We start from the raw sequence: 27878 nt of genomic DNA on the forward strand, positions 1-27878 counted from the left end.
TGGAGGCCCAAGGAGAAAAGCTCCACAACAGAATCAAAAACATTTAAACAATAGCTGAGTAATTATGTACAAGGTAAATAAATAATCCCAGTGTGACTACCACAGCTCAAAAAGCAATAATATTTAATTAAAAAGAGAAAGGTGAGCACTTTCACTGTTAGCAACCACTTTTTCAGACTAATAAACATAGATGAAATAAAAAACAATCAAAATCTTAAAATAACACAGCCAGACCAATCAAATACTAAGATAGGATCACATGTAACACATTCATTGTCATAGCTCTCATTTCTTTCAAAGCAAAATCATTCATAAAAAATGGCCAATTAAATTATTGTTCCAGCATATACACTTCTATGACAATGAATGTGTAACGTGATCCTATCTGACTGGTTTTTATTTCATATATGTTTATTGGTCTGAAGAAGGGGTTATTAACCACAAAAGCACTCACATTTCTTGGTTTAATTAAAATTAGATGTTAAATATTAGTTTTAGAGTTGTGGTAGTTGTGGTAGTTGCACTGGGAATATTTATTTAATGTGATATATTTACTGTCTTCCTAGTTTGGCTTTTACCTGTGTATCACTGCTCGGAATTTTTACGTAATTATATACAAGGGGAGAAAAGTCCTGCAACAGATTAAATATTTTACAATGCATTGATGAGAAAGGCTACACAAAAACACACATAAAACATTTTTCAGTACCTGATATGTAATTATATACAAGGGGAGAAAATCCGCACAACAGATAAAAACAAAAACAGACAAGTACATTTACAGAAATATTACTAGGATAAATGGCATTCAAGAATACAATATGTGCTGCAAGCAGAAAGACAAACTGTAAAAGTGGATAGTCTCAGTCAACTAAACTATAATTTTTCAAAAATTGACTATATTTCCTATAATGCATGAAGGTAAAAAATAATAAGAGTAGTCTCCACCAAAATAAACAGAGTAATAGAATAAGATGAGAAGGACTAATGAGCAGGAGGGATCATTAAGGACATGGAGAGACAGTTGAGTGTTATAATACAAATGAGCATGTTATGGAAGGACACGAGAGAGGAATAAATAGTAGGAAGTATTGGCTGAAGAGGTAGAAGTGCATACATTAATAGTATGGTATCATTAAAGTCAGAGCTTCTTTTGATGTTAGGGCATTACTACCTTCTAATATATAAAGGTGTTAGTACATTTAGATTGAACAGGTGGTCATACATTTATTTTGAGGATTGTGCAGTTTGCCTGTTTCCTGACCTTTTGTATAAATTATCATTCTGAACTGCAGCTTCTTGTTTGTTTGTGTCTTTTGGCTTTTCCCAGTTAGGGGCCGCCACAGCGGAACTCCAGTCTGCTAATGATTAGCAGTTGATTTTTACGTACCGGCTTGCCAGGCCTGACGCACAACTTTCAGTGAAGGTATGCCCATTCACGCATGTCTCCACACAGAAGATGCACTAGCTGAGAATCGAACAGCATCTTACTGTGAGGCGAAAACGCTACCGCAGCACCACCATTGCGGTTCTGAACTGCTACATTGTATATATTTTTATCTGATAATCATATATAGATAGTGCAATAGGATAACTATCTGTAATTATTGTATTTGTTACTATAGGACATTTTCTATTGTTTTTATTAATGTTGTGTTCCCTTTGTTGAATGTTGCCGTATCTGTCTACTGTTAATACTTTTCATTATCCATAAAAATATTATATGACCATTGTTGGCGCTTTTCTCCTGAGACTCTACTGAAAATGGTCTCTACCCAGTTGGACATTTCCAGTCAACAAACTCTATAAATAAATAAATAGACAGACAGATAAATTGATAGATAGATAGACAAATAAATAAATAAATCATTTAATTGTTTTTCTTCTCGCTTTTCAACCATCTTTTGAAATGTTTCATATATGGCCAGTGCATTTTTGACAATTGTCATTAGTTTTAACTGTATAATCTCCTATGTCAGTCTACTCCAAACATGTACAACCCTTTCTATGAAATATTCTCCAAGCATGCACAACCCTTTCTATGAAATAATACTTCCTTGTTTCGCTCTTGTGCTGTCCACCTTGCAACTTCAGATTGAGTACTTTTGTTGTTGACTAACTTTCTACTCTATAAAGTAACACTTGCCTGCTCATGCAACCCGACAAACTGAAGTAATTGAACTCATTCAGCTACATGCACCCAAATGAACAAGGAGACATGAATGAAAAATCTGGCACCCACATGTGACTTGCAAACATAAGTAAAATGAAGCAGTCCAAAAAAGTAGAATGATGAGATGACACTAGGCTCTCAGCATAAAATGAACAATCTTTTATTTTAAAACAACATAAGCGCTTTCACAGTTCTTGTTGCTTCTTTAGATGTCAGTATAAAATGCAATCACACACACAGCAATTTATGCAGAAATTAAACTATCAAATCAACCAATTAAGCAATTATGTATTAAAATAATGCAAACAATGAATTTAATAAAAACCCAACAAACTGAAGTAGTTGAGCAAATGAACAAGGGGACGTGAATCAAAAATCTGGCACCCACATGTGACTTGGAAACATAAGTAAAATGAAGATGAAAGTAGTTACACAAGATGTGTGGAAGGGTGGTTATGGCAACCTCATTCTCATTATTTATTGTCCAAATGATGACAGCTGCTTGGCTTCTTCTCATTCTCTTAAGGTACTTAAAGGTTTGGGTCATGTACCCCTACCTTCTTTCTTCATGGCTATACATGTTAAGCTATTCTTGTACATCTTATATGGCACCTAGTGCAGACTACACACACATTTGCTGCTCTCTTCTGAGATGATGTTTTATGTGTCCCACAATGATGAGGTCACCAAAATGCATGTAATTCCCCCGACAGGGTCTCACTGACAAATTCGTGGCATAAAATTAATGCCCTCTTTAACAAATCCCAGTAAACTGAAAAACTAAATAAAGCTGAAATCTGTTATAAAAGACATTTGAGTACACCAAATACACTCGATGAAGCACATACAAATGTGTAACATCACTGCTATTAACATTCAATGTACAGACGTAGGCAAGTAACTAAAGAAACACCACAAAGGGCATTTTTGTACTACTTATGTATGGGCACCCTCACACCTCCCCTTTCCTATGTAAGCTCATGTTTCACGGTCACACAACAGTGGGAAAGTTAGCAACAGCATGAATTGTCCTATTCATTAACAGAGTGACAACTTAGCACCCCATTACATTAGTACTTTGTTCATCATGACGTTTGATTACTATGAATTGTTGCCAAAGCATTCTTTCTCAGTGGCTTCAGATTGAAAACATGCTTCTCTTTGCAGCAATCTGTTTGACAAAAATGATTTCTTATTCCTGAATGGTGATACCTCTTCTGTTTACTGCTTGCTCACACAGCCTTCCTATGCCTAATCCCGGCTCCTCTTCCTTATTTGATGTTTTAGTTTTGTTTTCGTCTACAGTCATCTACCATTTATCTATCATTTTACTGCTTTTTTTTCTTTACAGATGCATTATATTCTTTTTTTTGTATTTTGACACTAAGTATAAAGTACCATGACATACACAATTTCTCTAGCCTTGACACATTTCTTCTCATCTTTTCTACACATTATTTTTTTTATCAATCCTATTGTAGAATTTTATGTCTTTGTAAAAAAAAGGCTTTGCATCTCAGACTTCTTACAATGTCTGTAACAAAGATACTGAAAAAGAATGACTCTGCAATGATGATTGTCATATTTCTGTAGTAACCACTGTTTTATGAGTGCACTCGATTTATGATTTCTGTATGTGTCCGTTTGTCTAGCCATTGAGTCACCCATGCTACCACCCTAATTCCCACTCTGAACCGTTTTAATTTATTTGCAAATCTCTTCCATGTTATTTTGTCAAATGCCTTGCTAAGTCCAAGTAGGACATCTCCAGAAACCCTTTTAGATCTGATATTGTGTCAGTTTTGCCTGGCGTGAGTTTCCTGTTGTGAAATTATGTTGCCTAACAACTGAAGAAAGACGGACAGATCAGACTCCAGTGTCTGTCTTGTTGCAGTTCTAGTAAAATGGACTCACACATGCCATCTTCTACTCATCAGGGAATCACCCTCCTCTCACAGACTTTTTTCAGAAAGACATTTAGTGAGGTTTGCCATCCCCTCCCAAGTCTTTTTATTTATATCAACTTATTTTTCAAGAATGTCGTACTGGGCACCTCTGTTAGGGACAAAAAAATGCAGTGATTCAGTTAGCATTGCTGTTGCAATATTTGTTTTGTTTTGTGAAGTTTTTATTCAGATTAAAATATTATATTTAATCTTCGTGGATTCCTGGTGTTTCATGGTCAACTACTCCTGGTTACCTCTGTGGAGCTGTTATTGAGTGGACAATATCTAGGCAATGTCCCAATGTTTGAGGTCAGTGGGATTACCCATTAATAAATTAATACAATTAAAAATATAAAACAAATCCACTCATGCTCTTGTTTTCAGTATTGGATTTTGAATTATTAACTGCCTTGATGTTTAATGGTTTTCCTAATGATTTGTTATCCCTTCCTAATTGGTTACATTAAATGATTGCTAAGGAATCTCCAAAACATGTGACTTAGTATTCTGGGTCACCTGACAGATAGATACACACTGTCAGCCATTATAGATCAGCAACCCCCCCCCCATGAATCCCCAGTATCTCATGAAGTCCATATCCTGAGCTCTGCAAACTTCACTGTTAAGTTCTCATCCATCACCCTTGCCTGGGACAGGCAGTACATCTTACAATGTCAGTGCATATGCACTACTTGTCCTAAATACCTTCCTATCTTTACAAACTCCCTCTGCACTTCGCTAACCCCTCTCACAGCAAGATCACATGCCCCTACAAAGGCAGTGAGAATCCTACTGTCCTGTGCAGCTACTTCTGCTGTTCTGATGATTTGTACTGGTCCTAAATTTACATCTGCTTTTTACCTTAGCCACCCCCCATTACCCTCCACTTAGGGCAAAGCAGATTAGTAACACAGCTAAACAAGTAACTTACAGCAAATGTTAAACACAGCTGCAAAGTGAAGGCTGCAGTTCTGTTTAGCTTGAAATGTCCCAACAATATAAGGTCTACTTCAAGAGTAAAAGCAGTTAGACTGAACTGTTGAGGTAGGATCTCACTTTATTGTATGCAAGAGTCAGAGGAACTGGGGAGTATTAGATCAAGTGAGGGTTACAATGGAGATACCTCCGTGAGTCACCCTGATGATCTGTGTAAACACCATCAGCTATTTAGTATCATCTCCATGGATAAGAGTGATTGTACTGCTCTGGGTGACCAGATTTCGTCACTTAATGTCTACCATTTATGCTGTGTTCTAGATGCTGTTGTTCTATATAGTTGAAAATTAATGTAAATAAAATAAAAACGGAGGGTACAACATCTGGAGTATAGTAATCCATGTGGGGAAATCTGAGATATGGACAACAATTCTTGTTACAGAGCTGAAAAAGAATTCTGTGTTAGTCACTGCAGCACCGAATCAGTAGGAAATGTGTGAAAAGCTGTTGACTAAGGCAAACAAAGGGGGGTCTAACTATAGGAATCAAGGGAGTGACTACACCATTAGGTAACACACTGATAGGTATCATCACATCTGTAGTACTTTGGACAGTTGTGAGGGCCACAGAGAAGATAGTTTGTGATTAGAGTGCAGGGCTTAAGTGATGAGGATAAGACATCAGGTGGTGTTTTTAACAAATTTGTCATGAAATGAGAGGCACAACATGACTGCGTCAAGCAACATTAAGAGGAAATGTGAAAAACGCTGACACCAAAAAATGGGATGAAAATACACAATCTACCAAATGAAAATACAGATTTCAAGTTGCATATGAGAAAGTATTTTTAAAGGATGGGTGGTGGATAAGTGGAATAAACTTCCTGACTGTGTAGTTTAGTGCAGAGCGACTATGTTTTTTTTACAAAGGGGGGAATGGGGTGGTGGTGCAGTTACATGGAACACGATGCAACAAACAAGCAGACTAGGATGATTCTGTGTCACATTCAGACGACACTATACATGTGTGCATTTAATGTATGTCTGCGTGTTTGTATTTATGAATGCATGTTTATGTATGTGCACTTAATGTACAAACATTTTGTCAAAGTTGACTACATAAAGATTATAATGAACTACAGTACTGGGATCAGAAACAAGATTTATACATGGATAAGTACCTATTTTCTTGGAAAAACCAGTAACCATAACTCAAAATATGAAACAAATAATCAACCAGTGTGTTCTTACTGATAACAAAAAGATGACCTTGATGATCTTTAATCTCAATTGCTCTAGTAAAGCTGTTCAGAGGTTAGTCAAAAAGAAGCATTACTACTGGTCACTTTATTTATTTGTTTATTTATTGGTTAACATTTCATTACTGGGGAAAATTTGACTGGGTAGAAGAAGTCCATTTTTAGCAGAGGCCTGGGGTCAATAGCTCCTAATTTTTACAAAACATTCTAAAAACAATAATTTTACAGACTTCAAAAATAAAACAAAAACATATGCAGTTTAAATAAGTACAACAAATTAGACATAATATAAAAACAATTGTTAAGAAATGATACAAGTTATATGACAATCATTTAATATTTAGAGAAATGTTAGACCGTTTGTAGCGAAGCTAAAGATAAGTTAGTCTAATACAAACAGGAATTGCAATATGAAGTAAAGGAAAAACAGGCTTATGGTATATTTAGAGAAAAAGTCAGGGAAGAGAATTTGATAGGAGTCAGTGAAGAAGGGATGTTATGGTGGTGCAGCGCTTAGCATTGTTGCCTCACAGCAAAAGGTTTCTTGGTTTGATCCTTGGCTGGGGGTGCTTTCTGTGCAGTCTGCATGCCCTCCCTGTGGGTTTCATAGATTAGTACTAGGCTAACTGCCCTTCTGAGCCATTTTAAGCCTAACTAATTATCCTTTGTGAGGCTCAAACACAGCATCTTGCCTTTGTAAGGCAAACACCTTAACCATTAGGCCACCCTCCCAAAGACATGCTGTAGGTGGATTGGAAACTCTAAATTGGCCCTAGGTGTGTGTGTGTGTGTGTGTGTGTGTGTGTGTGTGTGTGTGTGCCTTCTGTAGAAGGCTGGGTGCTGGGCTGGAAACTCGACACTGTAAAACTCCACTGCCAATCATGAGCAGACAGGTGATCTGCTGTGGCGACCCCTAAAAGCCTGAAGAAGGGAGATTAAGAAGGTATAAGAAATGAAAAGGTACTTGTTCACATTTAATGATATAGTTTATCCTGGTTTTGAGCAAGAACAGACCCTGATTTTAGATAGGAAGTCTTTCAGAGTAGTTTTGAAAGATGGAAGGGAGTGTATTGACCTAATGGATACAGGTTAGGAGTTATAGGCCTTAGCAAATGTATACCAGTGTAAACAATGCCCAGCAGAACAGATAGGTTTGTAGACAAACAGGAGTTTTTGATCACTGGATTACAATGACCAACTGAGGCCATTGCTGTGTAGAATTTATGAAATTTCATCAAGTAAAAATAGTGAAGGATAGAAGAAATTGAGATATTAGCATAGCAAGATGATATAGTTTGCCAAAGCAAAATATGAAATAAAGTTAGCTCATTTTATTGAAGATAACAAAAAATCATTTTTAACCATGTTTGAACACATATGAATGGTGTACAAAAAGACTTACATTGAAGGTTGGTAATACTATTGTCTCTGACAAGAAAAATATTTTGAAAACTGCCTGAAGGTGATAGTTCCTTGCCAGCTGATATGGGTAACCTAAGTTCTGATCGAATCCTAGGACATCAATCAGCAGGCAGATGATGTCAAACATCCTATCCAATGAAGACCCCAGATATCAGCAGAGAAACATTGTTTCAGCTACAGTGGGAAACACGAGATGCACACTGTCTGGCCAGAGTGACATGCACACTGCCTAACCAGAGTGACATGCACATTGCCTGACTAGAGAGACATGCACACTGCCTGACTAGAGTGAGATGCACACTGCCTGACCAAAGTGAGACGCACACTGCCAGACCAGAGTGACATGCACACTGCTTGACCAGAGTGACATACACATTGTCTGACCAGAGCGACATGCACACTGCTTGACCAGAGTGAGATGCACACTGCTTGACCAGAGTGAAACGCACACTGCTTGACCAGAGTGAGATGCACACTGCCTGACCAGAGTGAAACACACACTGCCTGACCAGAGTGAGATGCACACTGCCTGACCAGAGTGAGATGAACACTGCCTGAGTGAGACGCACACTGCCTGACCAGAGTGAGATGCACACTGCTTGACCAGAGTGACATGCGCACTGCCTGACCAGAGTGAGATGCACACTGCCTGAACCAAGTGAGATGCACACTGCCTGACCACAGTGAGATGCACACTGCCTGACAAGGGTGAGATGCACACTGCCTGACCAGAGTGACATGCACACTGCCTGATCAGAGTGACATGCACACTGCCTGACCAGAGTGACATGCACACTGCCTGATCACAGTGAGATGCACACTGCCTGACCAGAGTGACATGCTCACTGCCTGACCAGAGTGACATGCACACTGCCTGACCCAAGTGAGATGCACACTGCCTGACCAGAGTGAGATGCACACTGCCTGATCAGAGTGAGATGCACACTGCCTGACCAGAGTGAGATGCACACTGCCTGACCAGAGTGTGATGCACGCTGCCTGACCAGAGTGAGATGTACACTGCCTGACCAGAGTGAGATGCACACTGCCTGACCAGAGTAAGATGCACACTGCCTGACCAGAGTGAGACACACACTGTCTGACCAGAGTGAGATGCACACTGTCTGACCAGAGTGACATGCTCACTGCCTGACCAGAGTGAGATGCACACTGCCTGACCCAAGTGAGATGCACACTGCCTGACCAGAGTGAGACGCACACTGCCTGACCCAAGTGAGATGCACAATGCCTGACCAGAGTGAGATGCACACTGCCTGACCAGAGTGAGACCCACACTGCCTGACCAGAGTGAGATGCACACTGCCTGAGTGAGACACACACTGCCTGACCAGAGTGAGACTCACACTGCCTGACCAGATTGACATGCACACTGCCTGATCAGAGTGACATGCACACTGCCTGACCAGAGTGACATGCACACTGCCTGACCAGAGGGAGACACACACTGTCTGACCAGAGTGAGATGCACACTGCCTGACCAGAGTAACATGTTCACTGCGTGACCAGAGTGAGATGCACACTGCCTGACCCAAGTGAGATGCACACTGCCTGACCAGAGTGAGATGCACACTGCCTGACCCAAGTGAGATGCACAATGCCTGACCAGAGTGAGATGCACACTGCCTGACCAGAGTGACATGCACACTACTTGACCAGAGTGACATACACACTGCCTGACCAGAGCGACATGCACACTGCTTGACTAGAGTGAGATGCACACTGCTTGACCAGAGTGAAACGCACACTGCTTGACCAGAGTGAGATGCACACTGCCTGACCAGAGTGAAATGCACACTGCCTGACCAGAGTGAGACGCACACTGCCTGATCAGAGTGAGATGCACACTGCCTGACCAGAGTGAGATGCACACTGCCTGACCAGAGTGAGATGCACGCTGCCTGACCACAGTGAGATGCACACTGCCTGACAAGAGTGAGACGCACAGTGCCTGACCAGAGTGACATGCACACTGCCTGATCAGAGTGACATGCACACTGCCTGACCACAGTGAGATGCACACTGCCTGACCAGAGTGACATGCTCACTGCCTGACCAGAGTGACATGCACAATGCCTGACCCAAGTGAGCTGCTCACTGCCTGACCAGAGTGAGACGCACTCTGCCTGATCAGAGTGAGAAGCACACTGCCTGACCAGAGTGAGACACACACTGTCTGACCAAAGTGAGATGCACACTGCCTGACCAGAGTGACATGCTCACTGCCTGACCAGAGTGAGATGCACACTGCCTGACCCAAGTGAGATGCACACTGCCTGACCAGAGTGAGACGCACACTGCCTGACCCAAGTGAGATGCACAATGCCTGACCAGAGTGAGATGCACACTGCCTGACCAGTGTGAGACCCACACTGCCTGACCAGAGTGAGATGCACACTGCCTGAGTGAGACACACACTGCCTGACCAGAGTGAGACTCACACTGCCTGACCAGATTGACATACACACTGCCTGATCAGAGTGACATGCACACTGCCTGACCAGAGTGACATGCACACTGCCTGACCCAAGTGAGATGCACATTGCCTGACCTGAGTGAGACGCACACTGCCTGACCCAAGTGAGATGCACAATGCCTGACCAGAGTGAGATGCACACTGCCTGACCAGAGTGACATGCACACTACTTGACCAGAGTGACATACACACTGCCTGACCAGAGCGACATGCACACTGTTTGACCAGAGTGAGATGCACACTGCCTGACCAGAGTGAAATGCACACTGCCTGACCAGAGTGAGACGCACACTGCCTGACCAGAGTGAGATGCACACTGCCTGACCAGAGTGAGATGCACACTGCCTGAGATGCACACTGCCTGACCAGAGTGAGACACACACTGCCTGACCAGAGTGGGACACACACTGCTTGACCAGAGTGACATGCTCACTGCCTGACCAGAGTGAGATGCACACTGCCTGACCAGAGTGAGATGCACACTGCCTGACCAGAGTGAGATGCACACTGCCTGACCAGAGTGAGACGCACACTGCCTGACCAGAGTGAGACGCACACTGCCTGATCAGAGTGACATGCACACTGCCTGACCAGAGTGACATGCACACTGCCTGACCGCAGTGAGATGCACACTGCCTGACCAGAGTGACATGCTCACTGCCTGACCAGAGTGACATGCACACTGCCTGACTCAAGTGAGATGCACACTGCCTGACCAGAGTGAGACGTACACTGCCTGATCAGAGTGAGATGCACACTGCCAGACCAGAGTGAGATGCACACTGCCTGACCAGAGTGAGATGCACGCTGCCTGACCAGAGTGAGATGTACACTGCCTGATCAGAGTGAGACGCACACTGCCTGATCAGAGTAAGATGCACACTGCCTGACCAGAGTGAGACACACACTGTCTGACCAGAGTGAGACACACACTGCCTGACCAGAGTGACATGTTCACTGCCTGACCAGAGTGAGATGCACACTGCCTGACCAGAGTGAGATGCACACTGCCTGACCAGAGTGAGATGCACACTGCCTGACCAGAGTGAGACGCACACTGCCTGACCAGAGTGACATGTTCACTGCCTGACCAGAGTGAGATGCACACTGCCTGACCCAAGTGAGATGCACACTGCCTGACCAGAGTGAGATGCACACTGCCTGACCAGAGTGAGATGCACACTGCCTGACCAGAGTGAGACACACACTGCCTGACCAGAGTGAGACACACACTGCCTGACCAGAGTGAGACGCACACTGCCTGACCAGCAAGCAGAAGCACAAATAAAATTAATTAAATAGTTAAGCAGGTACTCAAAGAAAGAAATAGCAGCAACAAACATAGTCCACCATCCTAAGAAACACAAAATAGAAGTCCCATGAGTAACAAAGTCAAGCAGAACAAAGAAGGAAACGGCAAACTACTGTTCCAACACTGCAGTCATTTTATCTGATGGCTATATTTAGTGGCAAAATGGAAAAACTCAACAGAGCTTTGCAGGACTTGAACTGGTAACAAAGAAATTATTATTATACTGCAGAATCCACTACACCAAGGCACAATCCATCAGCATTCTCCACAAATGTATTACTTAACCTATACTTTGCAGACTCTCTGGCGTCACCTAGATATCGTTTATGAGGTTATTGTCGATACTCCTTTGTTGACATCTTGGCTGTTCATGATGTTCCTCTGCCGATATCTTGGCTGTTCATGATGTTCCTCTGCCGATATCTTGGCTGTTCATGATGATCCTCTGCCAATATCTTGGCTGCTCACTGACCAGGATGTTTGACATTGTCTGTTCGAAGAATCGATGTCCCAGGACTCCATCAGAACTTAGAAAGCTGAAGCTATGTTATCGACACTAGTATTTCTAAACAAATTGAAGGTTTTACTATTTTATGTCCACTGATTAGTGAAACTGTTTTGCTCATATTAAGTAAAATAAAGCTAAAATCACCAGAATGGCAAGACAGGTTGAATGGATATTTTCTCAACAAAGTTAGAAATGCTCTTCTCTTGTCTAATTTAGCTGTTTCAGAAATTTATAGAGGCTTGTTATATCCCTGAAATATGAGGGGAAGGAACAGTTGCTCCTGTTCCTAAAGAGAACGATTCAGGTACTGTGCAGTGTTTATAAGAATTATGTGCATTTTTGGGAAGTGTTTTGTAAAGACTTTGTAAATGTGATGCCTTCAGGTCTGTGCTTCAATCGTTATTTCAATCTGCATGAATTTACATCTGGTCAGTCTTGTGCAACTAACCTACTGAGTTTTTATAATTATGTTTTTGATGCCCTAGATAAAAAAAAAATAAAAAAATTACCACTAGATATTGAATACCGTGATCTTGCAAAATCTTTTGCTTTCACGCCAGGTCTCCCACAACTACAAACTCACTCACTCAAATCAAGCAGAAAGAATCTGATATACATTGCTTGACCAAATGGGAAAATTTTGAGGATACAATACACAAAAGAAAAACATTGCATGAATATAAATGTATATTAAAATTGAAGTGGAAAACACAAAATGTATCATATAAATCCAATTAAATAAATCTAACAAGCATACAAACAGCCAAACCAACTGAAGAAAAATGATGGAGTTCATTGCTGATTACATATATGTGGTTTGCAGTTCTTGAAACAGAGCATAAATGATTAGCTTTAGCTGGCCAATCTAGGAGGCTCTCTCTCTCTCTCTCTCTGTCTCTCTGATACTTTCCCCGTGAGTAGATGGACGAGTGTTCTTGTTCTAAACAAGGGAGAGTATCAAAGAGAGAGTCTCCTAGATCTGCTAGCGAAAGTGATTTTATCTGGACTAATCCTTTATACTCCTTCTTGTTAGTCCTGTCACCCTCTGGGTCACAGGTGGAATACCAGATTACACTCAAACAAGCAATGTTATATCTCCCTTTTTCCTTCGTCACACCTTTAACTTTCACATACCCCATTATTTTCCATCTAGTATATCTCCAAACAAAGCTAAACTCAGTCATCCTACCAATATCTATAAACCAGCACAATATAACGTTATTTTATACACTTAACCCCATTACTATATCTTTTTACCTACTTGCTATTTAAAATCTCTTCTACTCTTTAACACCATAAATCCAAACCTCACTTCTTTACTTTCCCTCTACCCTCTCATCCACTTCCTTTTTTCCCTTGACCTCCCTGATATCAATGTCTCTTCAGCACTTCCCACTCACCTATTTTTTTCATCTGCCTAAGTCAACTAAATTTATTGACTTTCACTTTACATTGCTCCTATTAATCCTAGTTTTTCTTCTTATAAATTCATAGATTCATAGACTGTTACTATAATGATCTGGTGCCTTTCTAAGCCTAGCCAAGTTTTCCCAAAAGAATAATTATGTGGCGCAGGGAACTGATGGCTCTGCTGGACAGAGGCACGGGGAACTAATGGCTCTGCTGGACAGAGGCACAGGGAACTAATCTAAGGGAGTGGCGAAAGCCAACACATTCTGGCTATGCTTATAAATGCCCTCGGGCAGATAGCCTAGCACTTACCTATGAACCTATGTCCTGTATCTAAACAGGACATTGAGTGCCAGACATTTAGAAGCTACCTCCGTCCATAAGGGACATGGGTGCCAGGCCCAGTGTAAATTTCTTATTCCCCATCCACTCATCTAGGTTGTGTTTAAACTGTGTAATAAATGAACTCAGGTTCACATGAACAGGAAGCCTGTCCCATAGTAGGGGCAGTCTCTGTAACACGTTTGTTTCTCCTGCATGTTCTGTTTAAGTCACAGACAAAATTCAAGTCACTAGACCTTTTATTTCTGGTACTCTTTGACTTCAGAACATGTAGGAGATTCATAAGTGTGGAGTTTGCGAATGCCTTGTAAGCCAGGCATAGAACACCCCTCGGCAATCTATAGGAGATTGAGTAAAGAGAAAGGGCTTTAAGGCACTCTTTATAAGGCAGGTTTGTTATGCCTCATATTCTTTTTGTAAGGACCCTTTGAGATCGCTCTAGTTGCTGCATATGCCTGGTCTGGTACATACCAAAGGGAGCATTGTACTCTATGACTGGTCTAATAAGGGTGGAGTACAGTGGGACAATGACTTCTTTGGACCTAGATGGCATGTCCTTATTTATGAGTTGTGCACCATAAAAGGATTTCCTCACCACAGTGGCCATGTGGTGGTCGAAGGTAAGGCTATTGTCTACGTGTGTACCCAGATCACTGACCACTGTTGACTCCTAGGAGGTGTACTATCAACATGGTAATTAGCCAGGATGTTTGACTTCCCAAAGGGTACAATTATGCATTCCTTAGCACTGAGTTTAAGACCATGTCTTGGCACCATTTGTTAGATAGACCTTCCTGAAGAATGTGAGTGTCGGATGGGGAGTCGATGATAACCCCTTACTTGTAATAATCTGCACACTTGAGTCAACCATAAAACCTTCAGCATTTCCTTCCATTTCAGAGAAATAGATGCCAGAAAGGAGCGGACCCAGTACTAAACCTAGGGGGTCTCTGCTGGGGACTGGCCTGTTGGTGGAGATGGCCTCACCTATTCTGACCTCCTGGGCCTCCTGGGTCCTATAAGTGAGCCAGGTGGCTACCCAGTGGGTAATAAAAGGGTTTATACCTAAATTAGTGAGCTTGTCTATAATGCCTGAGTGGGGTGTTGTATCAAAAGTCTTGGCCTGGTCGAGGTAAGCTGTGTGCACAGTCTTGCCTTCATCGAATACTTTGGTGACCCTCTCAAAAAAGTCCAGCAGATTTAATAGGCATGACCTTCCTTTAAGAAAGCCGAACTGCGATGGGTCCAGCATTTGCAGGTTACCTATGTCCTCTCTTTGAACTTACCCCGATATCTATCCTCCTTCCCTATCCTAGAGACACTATAACTGTTTGATCAGTCAAGTACACCTGCTTATTCATCTGTCTTTATCTCTATTACGGTTAATAATCAATGTCACCACTTTTACCTTTCAGATTAACTACCCTGTCCATATATTATCTCCACATAAGCAAATGCTACTATAATGACTCTTTCATTGACAGCAAAATTAATTTCTACTGTGATTTACTTATCCATGTATGTCTAGAATTATACAACTAATCATGTTCTACACTGTACTTTGTAGATAATTTTTCAAAATTGTTCTAAGTGTCTATATTATAATACTGAATTATACTGATTTTTCATATTGTATTTGACATTACATTTGCATGTAATTTGTAAATAATCTGGAGCTTTTGTCCCTGGGCCTCCACTGAAAATGAGTACTTTGGACCCAGTCAGACTTTCCCTGTAGATAAATGTCAATAAATAATATAATATAATAACAAAGAAACAGAATCAGGTTTGTGACACAAATTAAACACACAAAAGCACTGAAATGTAACTTCATTACTTTATTATGAACAGCAAAAGACATCCAAAAGGGTAAAATAACCTTCCAAAGAAAGTGAAAGAAGAAATTCCACAATTAGGAAGTGAAGCAATAAAGAATGGGACAAGAAATTAATATCATGTGATGTGACAATAGTCACCATAGCATCAGAAACAGCCAACTTAATCTAGGAGTCAGATTGCATGCACTCACAAATGCAGTAGGTAGACTCTGCCAGGTGTTGTTTAACATGAGGCAAAAATCTGAAGGTACAATGCACTAAAGTTAACACTACATGAAAACATATGCATATTAAAAAGAAATAAAACACATAAAGTTGTTTGCCAGCAGTAACCTCTTTATTAGTTATAGATCTCTTTAATGTGAAATTATTTAGATTACTTTCACTTTTGCACAGACTGTGTATATTGACTGATGGCGGATTGTAATGACAGATGTTTTAGTGGCCTATTATGGTTGACGTGCTGTAATGGGTAGTTTCGTCATTATTGGTTCATAGGTTTTCTTTCATTGCTTACTGGAAAAATGTTCAAACCTATAAATTTAAAACACACTTTAATATGTGGTGCTCTACTATACAAGGAATATAATTTAATACAATCAGGATAGTGCATCAAAGAACACATGCATGTAAGCATGGTCCAAAAAAATGTGTGCAAGAGGTCTGTGGTTTGAAAGGAGCCCAAAGGTAAATTTAATCATCCACTGGCCAAATGTATTTTCTTTAAATGTGAGTTTCAATGCTGTTGCAATGAACGTGAGTTTCAAGGCAGAGAAGCTTAATGCTCATGTTAAGTCTATTTTTACTGTGAGATGGAATTGCTTTCTTTAGCAAATGGCTATCAGTGTTTGCATTATAAAATACGAAGTAAAAGATTTAAATATTTCTAATCATTGTAGAAGCAAAGAAGAAAATAATATGCACACTGACAGGTTTGAATAGTGTTTATGGTAATTGTGGAGAAATAGCCAAGTAATGGGACACTGGAATGGCTGGGGGGGGGGGGGCTGCCAGATGGGGGTCTGATCTGTTACCCTGCCTACAGCCCCATTTGACCATAATCCAACTCTGTTACCACATACGTGTGACTTACAATACCACTGGGTGTGCAGTAATATTTGGACCATGCACACTCCCTCATACATTATAGTCTCCCTCTTTATCTCTTGAGATATATATATGCTGATAGGATTGACCTCAGATCATGCAAAGTACAAAAAAACTTATTTTTTTGCAGGAAGGCAAGACTCCTGCACTGCTGACATCCCCTGCTGATTATATCTCTGAGACTGCACAACCCCCTGGAAGGGGCATATTCACAATTATTGACTATCTGTTTTGTCAATCAAAGTGTGACGACAAAACAGAGTATATATATATATATATATATATATATATATATATATATATATATATATATATATATATATATTAGTCCAATATTTCAATCCAAAATGCTACACTTATGTGTACTTTTGATGTTGAAAGTCTCTAAACATCCATATGTCATGATAGTGGTATTGTGGCTATCAAGTATTTGTTAGACTTTAGCAAGTTATAGTCTACTGAATTTAGTTATTTTTTTTATTGACTCTTGCATATAGTGAAAGAAATGGAAGTATCTCATCTTAATTATAAGTGTTGTATACACCTTCGGGAAATGGCTATAGAGACTACTTTCACTCGAATATATATGGACCTGTATATGGGTTATTTTGAGCTGATTGTGCTGTATAATTTTGAAGACCGTACTTCTGAATCCAATATTTATATATGGTAGTCATTTCTGGGTGGCTTTTATTAGGTGTGGAATGATTCTACTAGAAATCTTATGTTATTCATCCACTATTTAAACAACAACAATAATTTCCCCCTTATTTTCTACCCTACTCATCCTCTTGTGCATTGTACTGCCATTTCTAGCTTGCGCTATTCCCTAATTGTGAAACTGCTACTGTACTGTTTCAGTAGTCTAATTGCTTACTATTGCATCCACTTTATGTATTTCTCCCATACAGTTCCAGTGTTAAGTAGCCCCTCACATACACTTTTTCCAGCTTGCATATATAGCAGTCCTGTCTCCTTTACAGTCACGTTGCCTGCTAATGTCCTCTATAAACTACTAAGTATATCTTCTCACTGTGGTTTTCTTTCTTCTTTTTAGCCACACTATTTTGCTGGAATGCTGTGCCAGCCTACCTCCCTCCATCCACTAGAATTGTCTGCTTTGTGGACAGCACCACATTTAAGTCCTGCAATACAAAGCCAACAGAAGAAAAGGCTCCCAAACAGCTTTGTACAAGAAATGGAATTCTCCCTTTAGATAACGTATGTAAAGACTTTACCTTGGTAAACATTATGGACCTAATCATATCACTGTATAACTGCTATTGTTTATAGTGCCAACTAAAAGATTTACATTTACAGGTGTTATACTTGTTTTTAGGGTACCGGACCTACCAGGGCTAGCACACTCACTAAGGCATCCCAGAGAGCGTTAGTCTCCCTCTCTTTCTCTTACAGTCCTAGCAGTTTCTCTCACTGCCCATTAGATGGCAGTACACCTTTAGGCAAAACAACTCACCTAACTGACCCATCTAAGCTACCCCTTGTGACACTTCTACACTATCCAAATTCCAGTACTTTTTTACTTTTCTTTACAGTGAAATACCTACTTTTTCCCACTAAGCCCCTACCTTGTTAACTGGATATTTGACCACAGAGTCTAAACTCTCTGTTTCCACTCTTCCAATCAAACCTCACTGACTCCCATACTATAGGCTAGCATACCCTCCTGCATACATCTACGTAGGCTGATTATTTCTGGATCTTCCACTTACCTCATCCTGCTGGGCCAACCAGCTCCGTTTGCCCTTGCTGTGCTCGGGCTCACTCTGCTCCCCTACCCTACTGCCTATTCTCACCCACCCCACTACCTGTACTTTTATCTCAACCATAATCACACCCACAACTACACTCCACCTATCACACCTGACCGCTCCCTCCCCACTCATTTTTCTTCAAGCTCTCCTCTCAACATTAGACTATGACTACTCTCTCATACCATGTCCTGCTCTAGACAACCACTCTTACCTCACTTAACTATTTTGCTTATCTCACACAACTTTCTTGTCCCAACCTTACATCCCCTATACACTCCAAATCCAGCATACAAACAGCCTGGACACAGCCTCTTACCTCCATAACATTAACTCTACCCACTTAACTCAACCTTACTATTCAAACACACCATACTGCCCATCCTTCATACTCAGTAGACACCCCAATACCCACACTCCATGAAATCTTCCCCATTACTACACTCATACTCTGCAATCCCATTAAACTACCTCACACTCATCCTTCTTCAATTCACTCTATCACTGTCTGGAGACATTCACCCCAACCCAGGTCCCACACCCCCAGCCTCTACCCCCAACTCCCTGCACACACACACACACACACACACACACACATACACACACACACACACACACACACACACACACACACACACACACACACACACACACACACACACACACACACACACACACACACACACACACACTCACACCCCTAAATCTATATGTCTTGTGCTTTCAATGCCCAAATCCTAAGATATTCATGCATGGCTTCACCATAACCATCCAGACATAACCGCCATCTCAGAGACCTGGCTAAAACCCTCCTTAAATGACAACAAAATTCTCTCACCAGGCTACCAAATCACTTGTAATGATAGACTTAACAAAAAAGGTGGAGGTGTAGCCATAATATTTTCTTCCATCTATACCATAACTCCTTACACTATTCCTATCCCTAACTTTGGCCACACTGAAATACTGCTGCTCTACTAAAGCTAAACAACCAGAAATCCATATGTATAGCTGCCCTATATATACCCCCAGGTAACAACATTCCAATACTAGACGATCTCCTCTCCCGGTTTTCTTCCAACATAAAAAATGAAACCTACATCCTAGATGACACTAATATAAATTGGGCCTCAATAAATACACTTGCTCCATCTCAATCAGTCAATCTCTTCAATTATACCCAACTTATAAACTCTCCTACCAGGCCAAGCAAAGATGAGTCCTTTTGCACCATCATTGACTGGATCCTTACATTGTATCCCAACCTTATCTCAAACTCAGGAATCCTTTCAGACCCCCTCAGTGACCACCTTCCAGCCTTTGCTGACAGTCACCAGTGCCTCTCCAGCAACAACACCATTGCATATACACATGCAATCTCTCCCATTTAAACCCTCAAACTTTCTTCAAATGTCTAAGATTTACTGACTGGTCCCCTCTAAAAACCCTACCCCCTCAATAGTGGCACTACCTACTTCAATGATACATTTATAAACACTCTCAACAACCATGCCCTTTTAAGAACCAAGCAAATCAGAGCCAATGTCTCCCCCTAGCTGTCCAAAGAAACCAAACTTTCCATGGTACAAATAGATAAAACCTGGAAACTATGCCAAAAAAACAGACTACCAAATTACCTACTAGAATTCAAACAACTTCGTAACTCTATAAAAAATATATAACCTAAGACTGAAAATTATACTATTTCAAACTTCAAACCAATCACTCAACCAACCCTAGAAAGTTCTGAGCTTCTATCTCCTCCCTCCTCCACCCTGGTAACAAAGAGAGCCCCTGCTCAAACCCAAACCTTACTGACCTAGACATTGCCACCCAATTTAACTCCTTTTTCGTAGATTGCATAGCCAGACAATCCTCCTCTTCCCCCAACATCAACTCTCCTACCCCCGAAAACCCCAGCAACCACTCACTCCCCTCCCCCTCCTTCAACCTTCAACCCATCCCCACATGTACTATAAAAAACTACTACTCCAGCTAAAACCTAGCCAGAATGTACCTGGCAATCTCCCCACAACCTTCCTAAAACTTTATGCTGACAGTTCAGCCCTTCCCATTTCCATCTTAATCAACAGATCCATCCAAATCCATCTGGCGCCAAGCATACATCATCCCATTACATAAAGGAGGCAAAAACACTGACAACTCCAACTTCAGACCTATTGCTATTCTCTCCTCTCTTTCAAAAATTCTAGAGAAATGTGTCCATACTCAACTCATGTCATATGTTACCCAAAACAACCTTCTCACCCATATTCAGCACGGATTCCGCCCTGGCCATAGTATCATGACTGCCCTCCTATCTTTTCTTGAAACCATAAATCAAGCTTACAACTCTGGCAAACTCATATCTCCCCTGTTCCTCAATCTATCCAAAGCTTTTGACACCATCTCCCACCCTCTATTCTTTACTCAGCTTTCATCTTTCAACCTCTCCACCTCCACCTTGGCCTAGTTCTCAAGCTACCTCTCTGAACATCAACAAGCCATTCAATGTAAATCCTCATCTCCACCTTCCAACACACACCCACTGAAGTCCCGCAAGGTTCTATTCTAGGACCACTACTCTTCAATATATTTATTAACAGCTTTCACCTTGCCATCCCTGACTCATCAATAATCCAATATGCAGATGACTCAACTATTATCTGCTCTGCTTACACTTTCTCCTGCTTCTAAAAACTCAGTCAGCCTTCTCTAAGACTGAATCCTGTATGAAAAATAACCATCTTGCCCTTAATGCTAATAAAACAAAACATGATCTTTTTCCCCTCTAGAAAATCCTTAATAGACAAAAACTCTTTCTCAATACACAGTAGCAATAACATCCCAATTGAAATTGTATCTAATACCAAACTCCTTGGCATAATCATTGACGAGCATCTAAAATCTGACACCCATATTCTATCCACCATTAAAAAAACACCAACAATTAGGACTTCTATACAGGCACAACAGCTTCCTCTGCCCCTCCACCAGAAAAGCCCTAACATCTTCCTACCTTCTTCCCTCTCTAATGTATAGTGTCCCCTGTTAAACAATCTCCAGCACAGTCTACAATCCAAGCTCGAATCATGCTATAATAAAATAAGCAAATTTGCTACCAACTCAAAAAACTCCTCCCACCATTGTCACTCTCTCCATAATCTACAGTGGCTCAAACTTCCCAATTACCTGACCCTGCTTAAACTCACTAATGCCCACAAGCTCATCCACAAACCTACTAGCTGCCCCGCTTTCTCTACTGCACTAAGCCCATAAATCCCCAACCACTCACTCATATCAGAAAACCAAAACCTCCTACAGATCCACAAACCATCATGACTCCCTGGCCACCTCCTACTTTCCCACTCCATTTTTAAACTATGGAACTCTCTCCCTCCCACTCTTTGTAATACCCAGTACCACACTAAACTCAAATCTCTCTTGTTCTCGTATCTTACTACTAAATGGATATGCACACCTCACTCCCCAACTTAATTACCCCTCTAGCCATCAACCTCTCCAGCCTCTCTGCAACAACTACTTCTGTAATCACCCCTCTACACCCTAATGCAACAAGCCACCAATAAAAAAAAGACTTTTATTAACTCACTTATGTTTCTGTATCAAAGATGTCATGTTATTGTAATCTATGCTGTATTCCTCTGTGACTTTATTGTATGTTACCACATTATTGTATGTTGTCACATTATCTTATTCTACACTGTCAGTTTTTGTATTTGTATTTGTATTTTCGATTTCTCTGTAACTGTTCATTGGAACTTTTCTGTCCGGGCCTCCACTGAAAATGGGCTCTTCATGGCCCAGTGGATTTCCCTGGTTATCAAACTGAAATAAATAAATACATTTTGGTTTAAAATTTACTGTTAAATTCTGTCATTTCACTACTGACTTTTTTAAAGGTAATATCACTAAGTTTATTGATAGATCCTTTATAATTTCTATACTTAGGAAGCTATTTTTTAAAAACTCTTGTGTACTAGCTGCCAGCTGTCATCCAGGATTTATGATAAATAATATTCCATGTTAACAATTCATACAATTAAAGAGAACTTGTAGTGATTCAAATGAGGATTTAATAAGTAGATTTGTGTCTAGGGGTTATACATATACAGCAATTTTGGAAGCTAAAAATAGGGCTTGGCGTATAAATAGAAGAGCTCTTTTACAATATAAATCCAGGGTTAATCAGAACAAAGCTGACACTGGAAAGGAGAGATTTATAAAAGTCTTTGATACTAATAGTTTTAAAATGAGAGGTGTGTTTGAAAAATTGTGGCTCATTCTTACAGCTGGTAGATTTTTTTAGTACCAGACATTTACATCAAAAGGAATCAATGTGGTTAATAAAGTTAGGGGCCACAATATAACCTGAGTTGAATTAAATATTTTAAATTTGATTTTTAAATTATATTTTGTGACGTATGCCATAGAGGTTTATAGTTTTTTTTATTATTTCAGCTTCTACACAGAAGATGGCACCAATACATAGTTAAGCCAATACTTCATATGAATTTACTTACTGCAAGCAGGGAAGTAGGGGAACATTTTCTTTTGCTGGGATTTGTGCAGTTTTAAGAGATAATGTAGATATAATTAGCAGGGGTGTGTGGGGGAAGTAACCCACTCATGGGGGGCTGTTGTTGGTTTAATCTGCTCCAGAGTAATCCTCAGACTATGCACAGTACAGGTCAATGTTCCTTGTTTCCATGTTTTCACATTGGTATTTTAGATGTTGATTTTGTAAACGGTCAACAAATAATTATAGAGTCATATATTCTCAACTTTAGCGTTCTTTGTGGAAGCAGGTCAGGATGGGTTCTACTCTGACATTTATGAATTAAGTGAATCCTTCTCTCCACTCAACACATTCTCTATCAGTTAGTTGACCATGGACTTGAGTGATGGCTTTCAGTAGTAGCTGATGTATGTGTTCTGTCTAACAGTGAGCTTAGAAAGAATGTTGTCGGGCAGATACAGTATATTGTGGGACCACTACATTAGTTGATAGTGTCACATGCTTCCGACTATAGAAAATATGAGAAACAGAGTATTACTGTCCAAAATGTAGATTGACAGACTGAAAACACATCCTGAAGTGCTACAATTTTCAAGTTCTTATATACATTTGTGGAGTAAGTTAGCCAACTGCATGATATGTAGGCAGGGAAATCCCATCCCATGCAGGAAACATAAACCCAGGTTTCTCTGCCAATCAAACCCTGCACTGGGAGGAAAGGTGCCAGTTTTGCAGTTGTAGGAATTGTAGTTTAAGAGTGAGAGTACTGAACTAAGAGAGGAAAATGTGTGGACACTGCATGGATACTCGCTTCTAGTTTAAGTATACAAGGCTGTCTTTACATTTTGGCTTGGGTGTGATTTTTTGATAGACTGAAAACATCAGATCTTGATTTGATTATCAATAGTCCAGCAGACCTTACCAGTCCTGTTAAGCACTCATTCCTCTGCTCATGTATCACTTTTAATTCTTTTGGTTACATGTTGTTGTTTATACCTTTTATTCTTGCTGCTTTGTAAAAGTGATCTCTTACTGATATTTTACATTACTACCTTTATCCTGTGGAAGTGCAGATATCTTCCAGTAGGCCATGTGGTTTTAAAAGGTACACTTCAACAATAAAAATAAAACAAATAAATAGATAAGTACATATGCTCTAAGAAGAGAATATAAACTTATGTTTGGATATTCTTTGTTATTATTACTGTTTTCCTGCAGGAACAGAACAGCTAGCCAACATGGCCTCCCCACGGAATGTGAAGACTCATCTACCTTTTCACTTGGTTCCCAAGTCCTTCTGGGAGCATGACTGCAAGGTACAAAGAGTGGAGCAATTATTCCAAGCTAAATTGTTTTCCCTTTATGCATATTCAAAGCCTTAATTAAAACTTATTTTTCCTTGTTGGAATAGCGTGTCTTTGACAGATGGGATTTTCCCAGAAAATGAGACCCATTGTCTATAGCTTTTTGCTCTTGCATTGGAAATGCTGAATTTTGATCTTATCAGTTTATAGTTAGAATAGAACAGGGCCACTGGAGACAGGGGGAGGAGTTAGCACAAATGTTGAAGTTAGTTTAATAAACCTTGCATGCTTCCGACTTGTCTGTACCCAGAAATGTGGGAGTGGTAGAAATAGTGTATTTGTACTGTACAGTGACTAGAAGCAGACATACCTCCAAAGGCAGGAGAGTTAGAAAGCAGATTAACCAGATTCCTTTGTTTTCAACCATCACTATGGAAAGCATCTTTAATGGAAAAAAATAGAGAATATGTACTTTGAATTCCTGTTACCACACAACTGCCTCTTAGGGCTATGAATCCCCTACACACACACACACACACACACACACACACACACACACACACACACACACAAACACTAACATTTCCAAAGTGTTAAATGACGGATGGACTTAATTTTGATGACAAACCAAAGAACAAAATAAAAAGAAAAAAAGAACAGCTGTACTTCAGGACAGACATGCTATCAGTGATTGGATTTATGGGGAGCATGGATGTATAACAATGAAACTGAGAAGGTACGTCTGAACCACAAAATAGGGCTGGTAGTTCTGAACATTTTCTGGTTTCTGAACTGTTTTTTTGTTCATTAGGTGATCTATGTTGCACGCAATGCCAAAGATAACCTCGTATCCTATTACCATTTTGACTTAAGTAACCGAATACAGCCTTGGCCTGGCACCTGGGAAGAGTACCTGGAGAAATTTATAAATGGGAAAGGTGAGTAAGAATATATTCAGCCTAATTATCATTACATCATTCACTTTTCTGCACTCTACATATCTACTATTTTCTGGATACAAAAGGAAAACCAAACAAATAGTACCTTCCATACCAAATCCTGGAGGTAAATTCCCTTCCCGTCATTAGGGAACTAGTTCAAAAAACCTTGGCGAAAAACAACATCGGTCTAAAAACTCATGTGAAAAAAGTTACCAGTGGTATTTCTACAGGGACACTGCTAGTTTTTTTTTTCCCTGTAAGCCATGAGTTTTTAGACTGGTGATGCTATTTTCTGGATAAACTGTTAAAGCAACAGCAACAGTAAAGACATGTAGTCTATAGCATGACTGATCACAGTCTAAGTAGAAATGCCATGTAATAATCAAGCAGTAGTGTTAATCTCAAAGCAACTCTCTTTGCTGACAGCCATGCAACTGTAGAACATATAAAGAAACAAGTCCCCAAGAAGAGGGGCACACAAGGTTTTTCTACAAGAGTTGGGGATATCACAGGACTACACAGGTAAATGGAGGGGTGGTATTGAGGGTTATGCAGCCTGAGTAAAGGTAACATGGTAACAGACAGATCCCTGAGGGAGATAATGGTACAGAGGATTAAGCAGCATGACTTGGAAAAAACACAGGAAGAGAGAGATCTCAGAGGCGGAATAGTGCTGAAGGTTACATAGCATAGTAGGGGTGGGGTGGGGTGGTAAACATAGTGATAGATGGATCTCTGAGGAAATAATCATATTGAGGGTTACTCAGCATAATCAGGATAATATAAGACATGACTGATCCCTGAGGAGGAATGGAAGTGAGGGGTTATACAACGTGAGTAAGGGTAACACAGGGCTAGACAGACTATGAAGGGGTGTTTTACTGAGGGTTAGACAGCGTAAGTAGTTGGTAACACAGGGGATAAATAGATCCCAAGGGTAACACAGGGATAAATAGATCCTGAGGGTAACACAGGGATAAATAGATCCCGAGGGTAACACAAGGATAAATAGATCCCGAGGGTAACACAGGGATAAATAGATCCCTAGGAGAATGGTACTAAAGTTTACATAGTAAGAGTAGGCGGTAACGTAGGACTAGACAGAGCCTTGAGGGTGAAAGGTACTTAGTGTTTTGCTGTCTTATTACAGAGTGACACAAATCAGATTAGATGATAACACTCTGAATGAAGAACTTTAATCAGGTCCATAGACTGGTAAACAGACTGTTCCTTGCTACAGAAATCAGTTTTGCCTTCCTGTGATGAGAATATACAAACTGCAATGCAAAAATAAAACTGATATCCCAGCCTGTCATTTAGCACTCTGTTTAAATCTCCCTTAAGGAAATGTTCACATTGTTATGCATGGGATATGAAATTCCGTGTAACTGTTTTGAAGTACTTTTTTTTCTTATTATTAAGTCAAACTGTATTGGGAGCAAACACAGAGAAGAATAGAGCAGAAATAAGGAACAGGTAATTAATCCCCATAATTTATTAAATAGGAATTTGGGAAACAGAACGGCCATATTGCACATAATACCCAAGTTCTCTTGCCTTTCACACTGCTCCCCTGTTTATCATATACTGTAACTAAAACTCTTGAGACTTTACTGAGTGAAGTTAAGTTCTGTTTACAGTGAGCACACAATAGTGTTGAAGCTCATTTGTATGTAGGAACTCAATATCTAACTACCATTTTCTCTCATTTTCTTTTCTTTTTTTAATTCTTTCCTTTCTTTCAGGATAAGCAAACGCGTCTCTTCTTTTCACTGATGATATTTGTTTTATTTGATTTTTGCAGTACCATTTGGATCATGGTATGAACATGTGAAGGGGTGGTGGGACCAGAAGGACAAGCATCGGATTCTGTACATGTTCTATGAGGATATGAAAAAGGTAAGTGTCATTCTGAAGTATTTAGGTTATGCCTGTCCCATCAGTGTTTCTTTTAAGCAATGTATTCAATTCAAGGTGACACATCTTTTCATTTGTCTCTGCTGCATTCGCTCATACAGTGCTCCTCGGAATCATCACCCCCAGTGTTATTAATGACTTTATCAGACCCATATTCGTCCTCAGAATGAAATCATATAAATCATACCCTGGAGGTTTACTGAAATGTAAATAGTGCTCCTCCGGCTAACATGTTGTACCTTAGTGACGGATGCATGACAACATGGACAGAACATGGTTACTGACAGGCACTGGACATGCTATATACGGGGATGGGTTTCACATCTGCACTAATGGTATAAAAATTACATCCCTGGGTGTGGGTGTGATACTTTACTTGAGGAAGAGCTGAAGATCATCATGACTGGAGAATAATCATTCATTTCTCATATTTCCCATGTCAACAATTCTTGTGATCCAGTTACATACTTCTGATTGCTGCATTTTCTATTTATAGAGAAGATAAATTTGTAATATCTATCACTGCTTTTATTATTGATGAATGCCGCATGAAAAGTATTTGTGGATTGCCTCTGGCTAAATCTGTTTCATGTTCTCTGATAGATTGTTATATACAGTTATGACGTATGTAATGTTACTCTATGCAGATGCTGATTTA

The 27878-nt window shown here is 40.2% G+C and overlaps 1 protein-coding gene across 1 annotated transcript in view; it reads left to right on the plus strand.

Annotated features, from left to right (window-relative positions):
- Positions 1 to 27878, plus strand: part of LOC122814348 (sulfotransferase family cytosolic 1B member 1-like) — an 81530-nt gene that overhangs the window by 34657 nt on the left and 18995 nt on the right. The window contains exons 3-5 of the mRNA XM_044086934.1: positions 24277 to 24374; positions 25174 to 25300; positions 27108 to 27202. Of these exons, the coding sequence (XP_043942869.1) occupies positions 24277 to 24374; positions 25174 to 25300; positions 27108 to 27202 (320 nt within the window). The remainder of the gene's footprint in view (positions 1 to 24276; positions 24375 to 25173; positions 25301 to 27107; positions 27203 to 27878) is intronic.

This window comes from Protopterus annectens, chromosome 10.part0 (genome assembly GCF_019279795.1).
Source record: "Protopterus annectens isolate FY-2018-M chromosome 10.part0, PAN1.0, whole genome shotgun sequence".
In the NCBI taxonomy this organism is placed as follows: Eukaryota; Metazoa; Chordata; order Ceratodontiformes; family Protopteridae; genus Protopterus; species Protopterus annectens.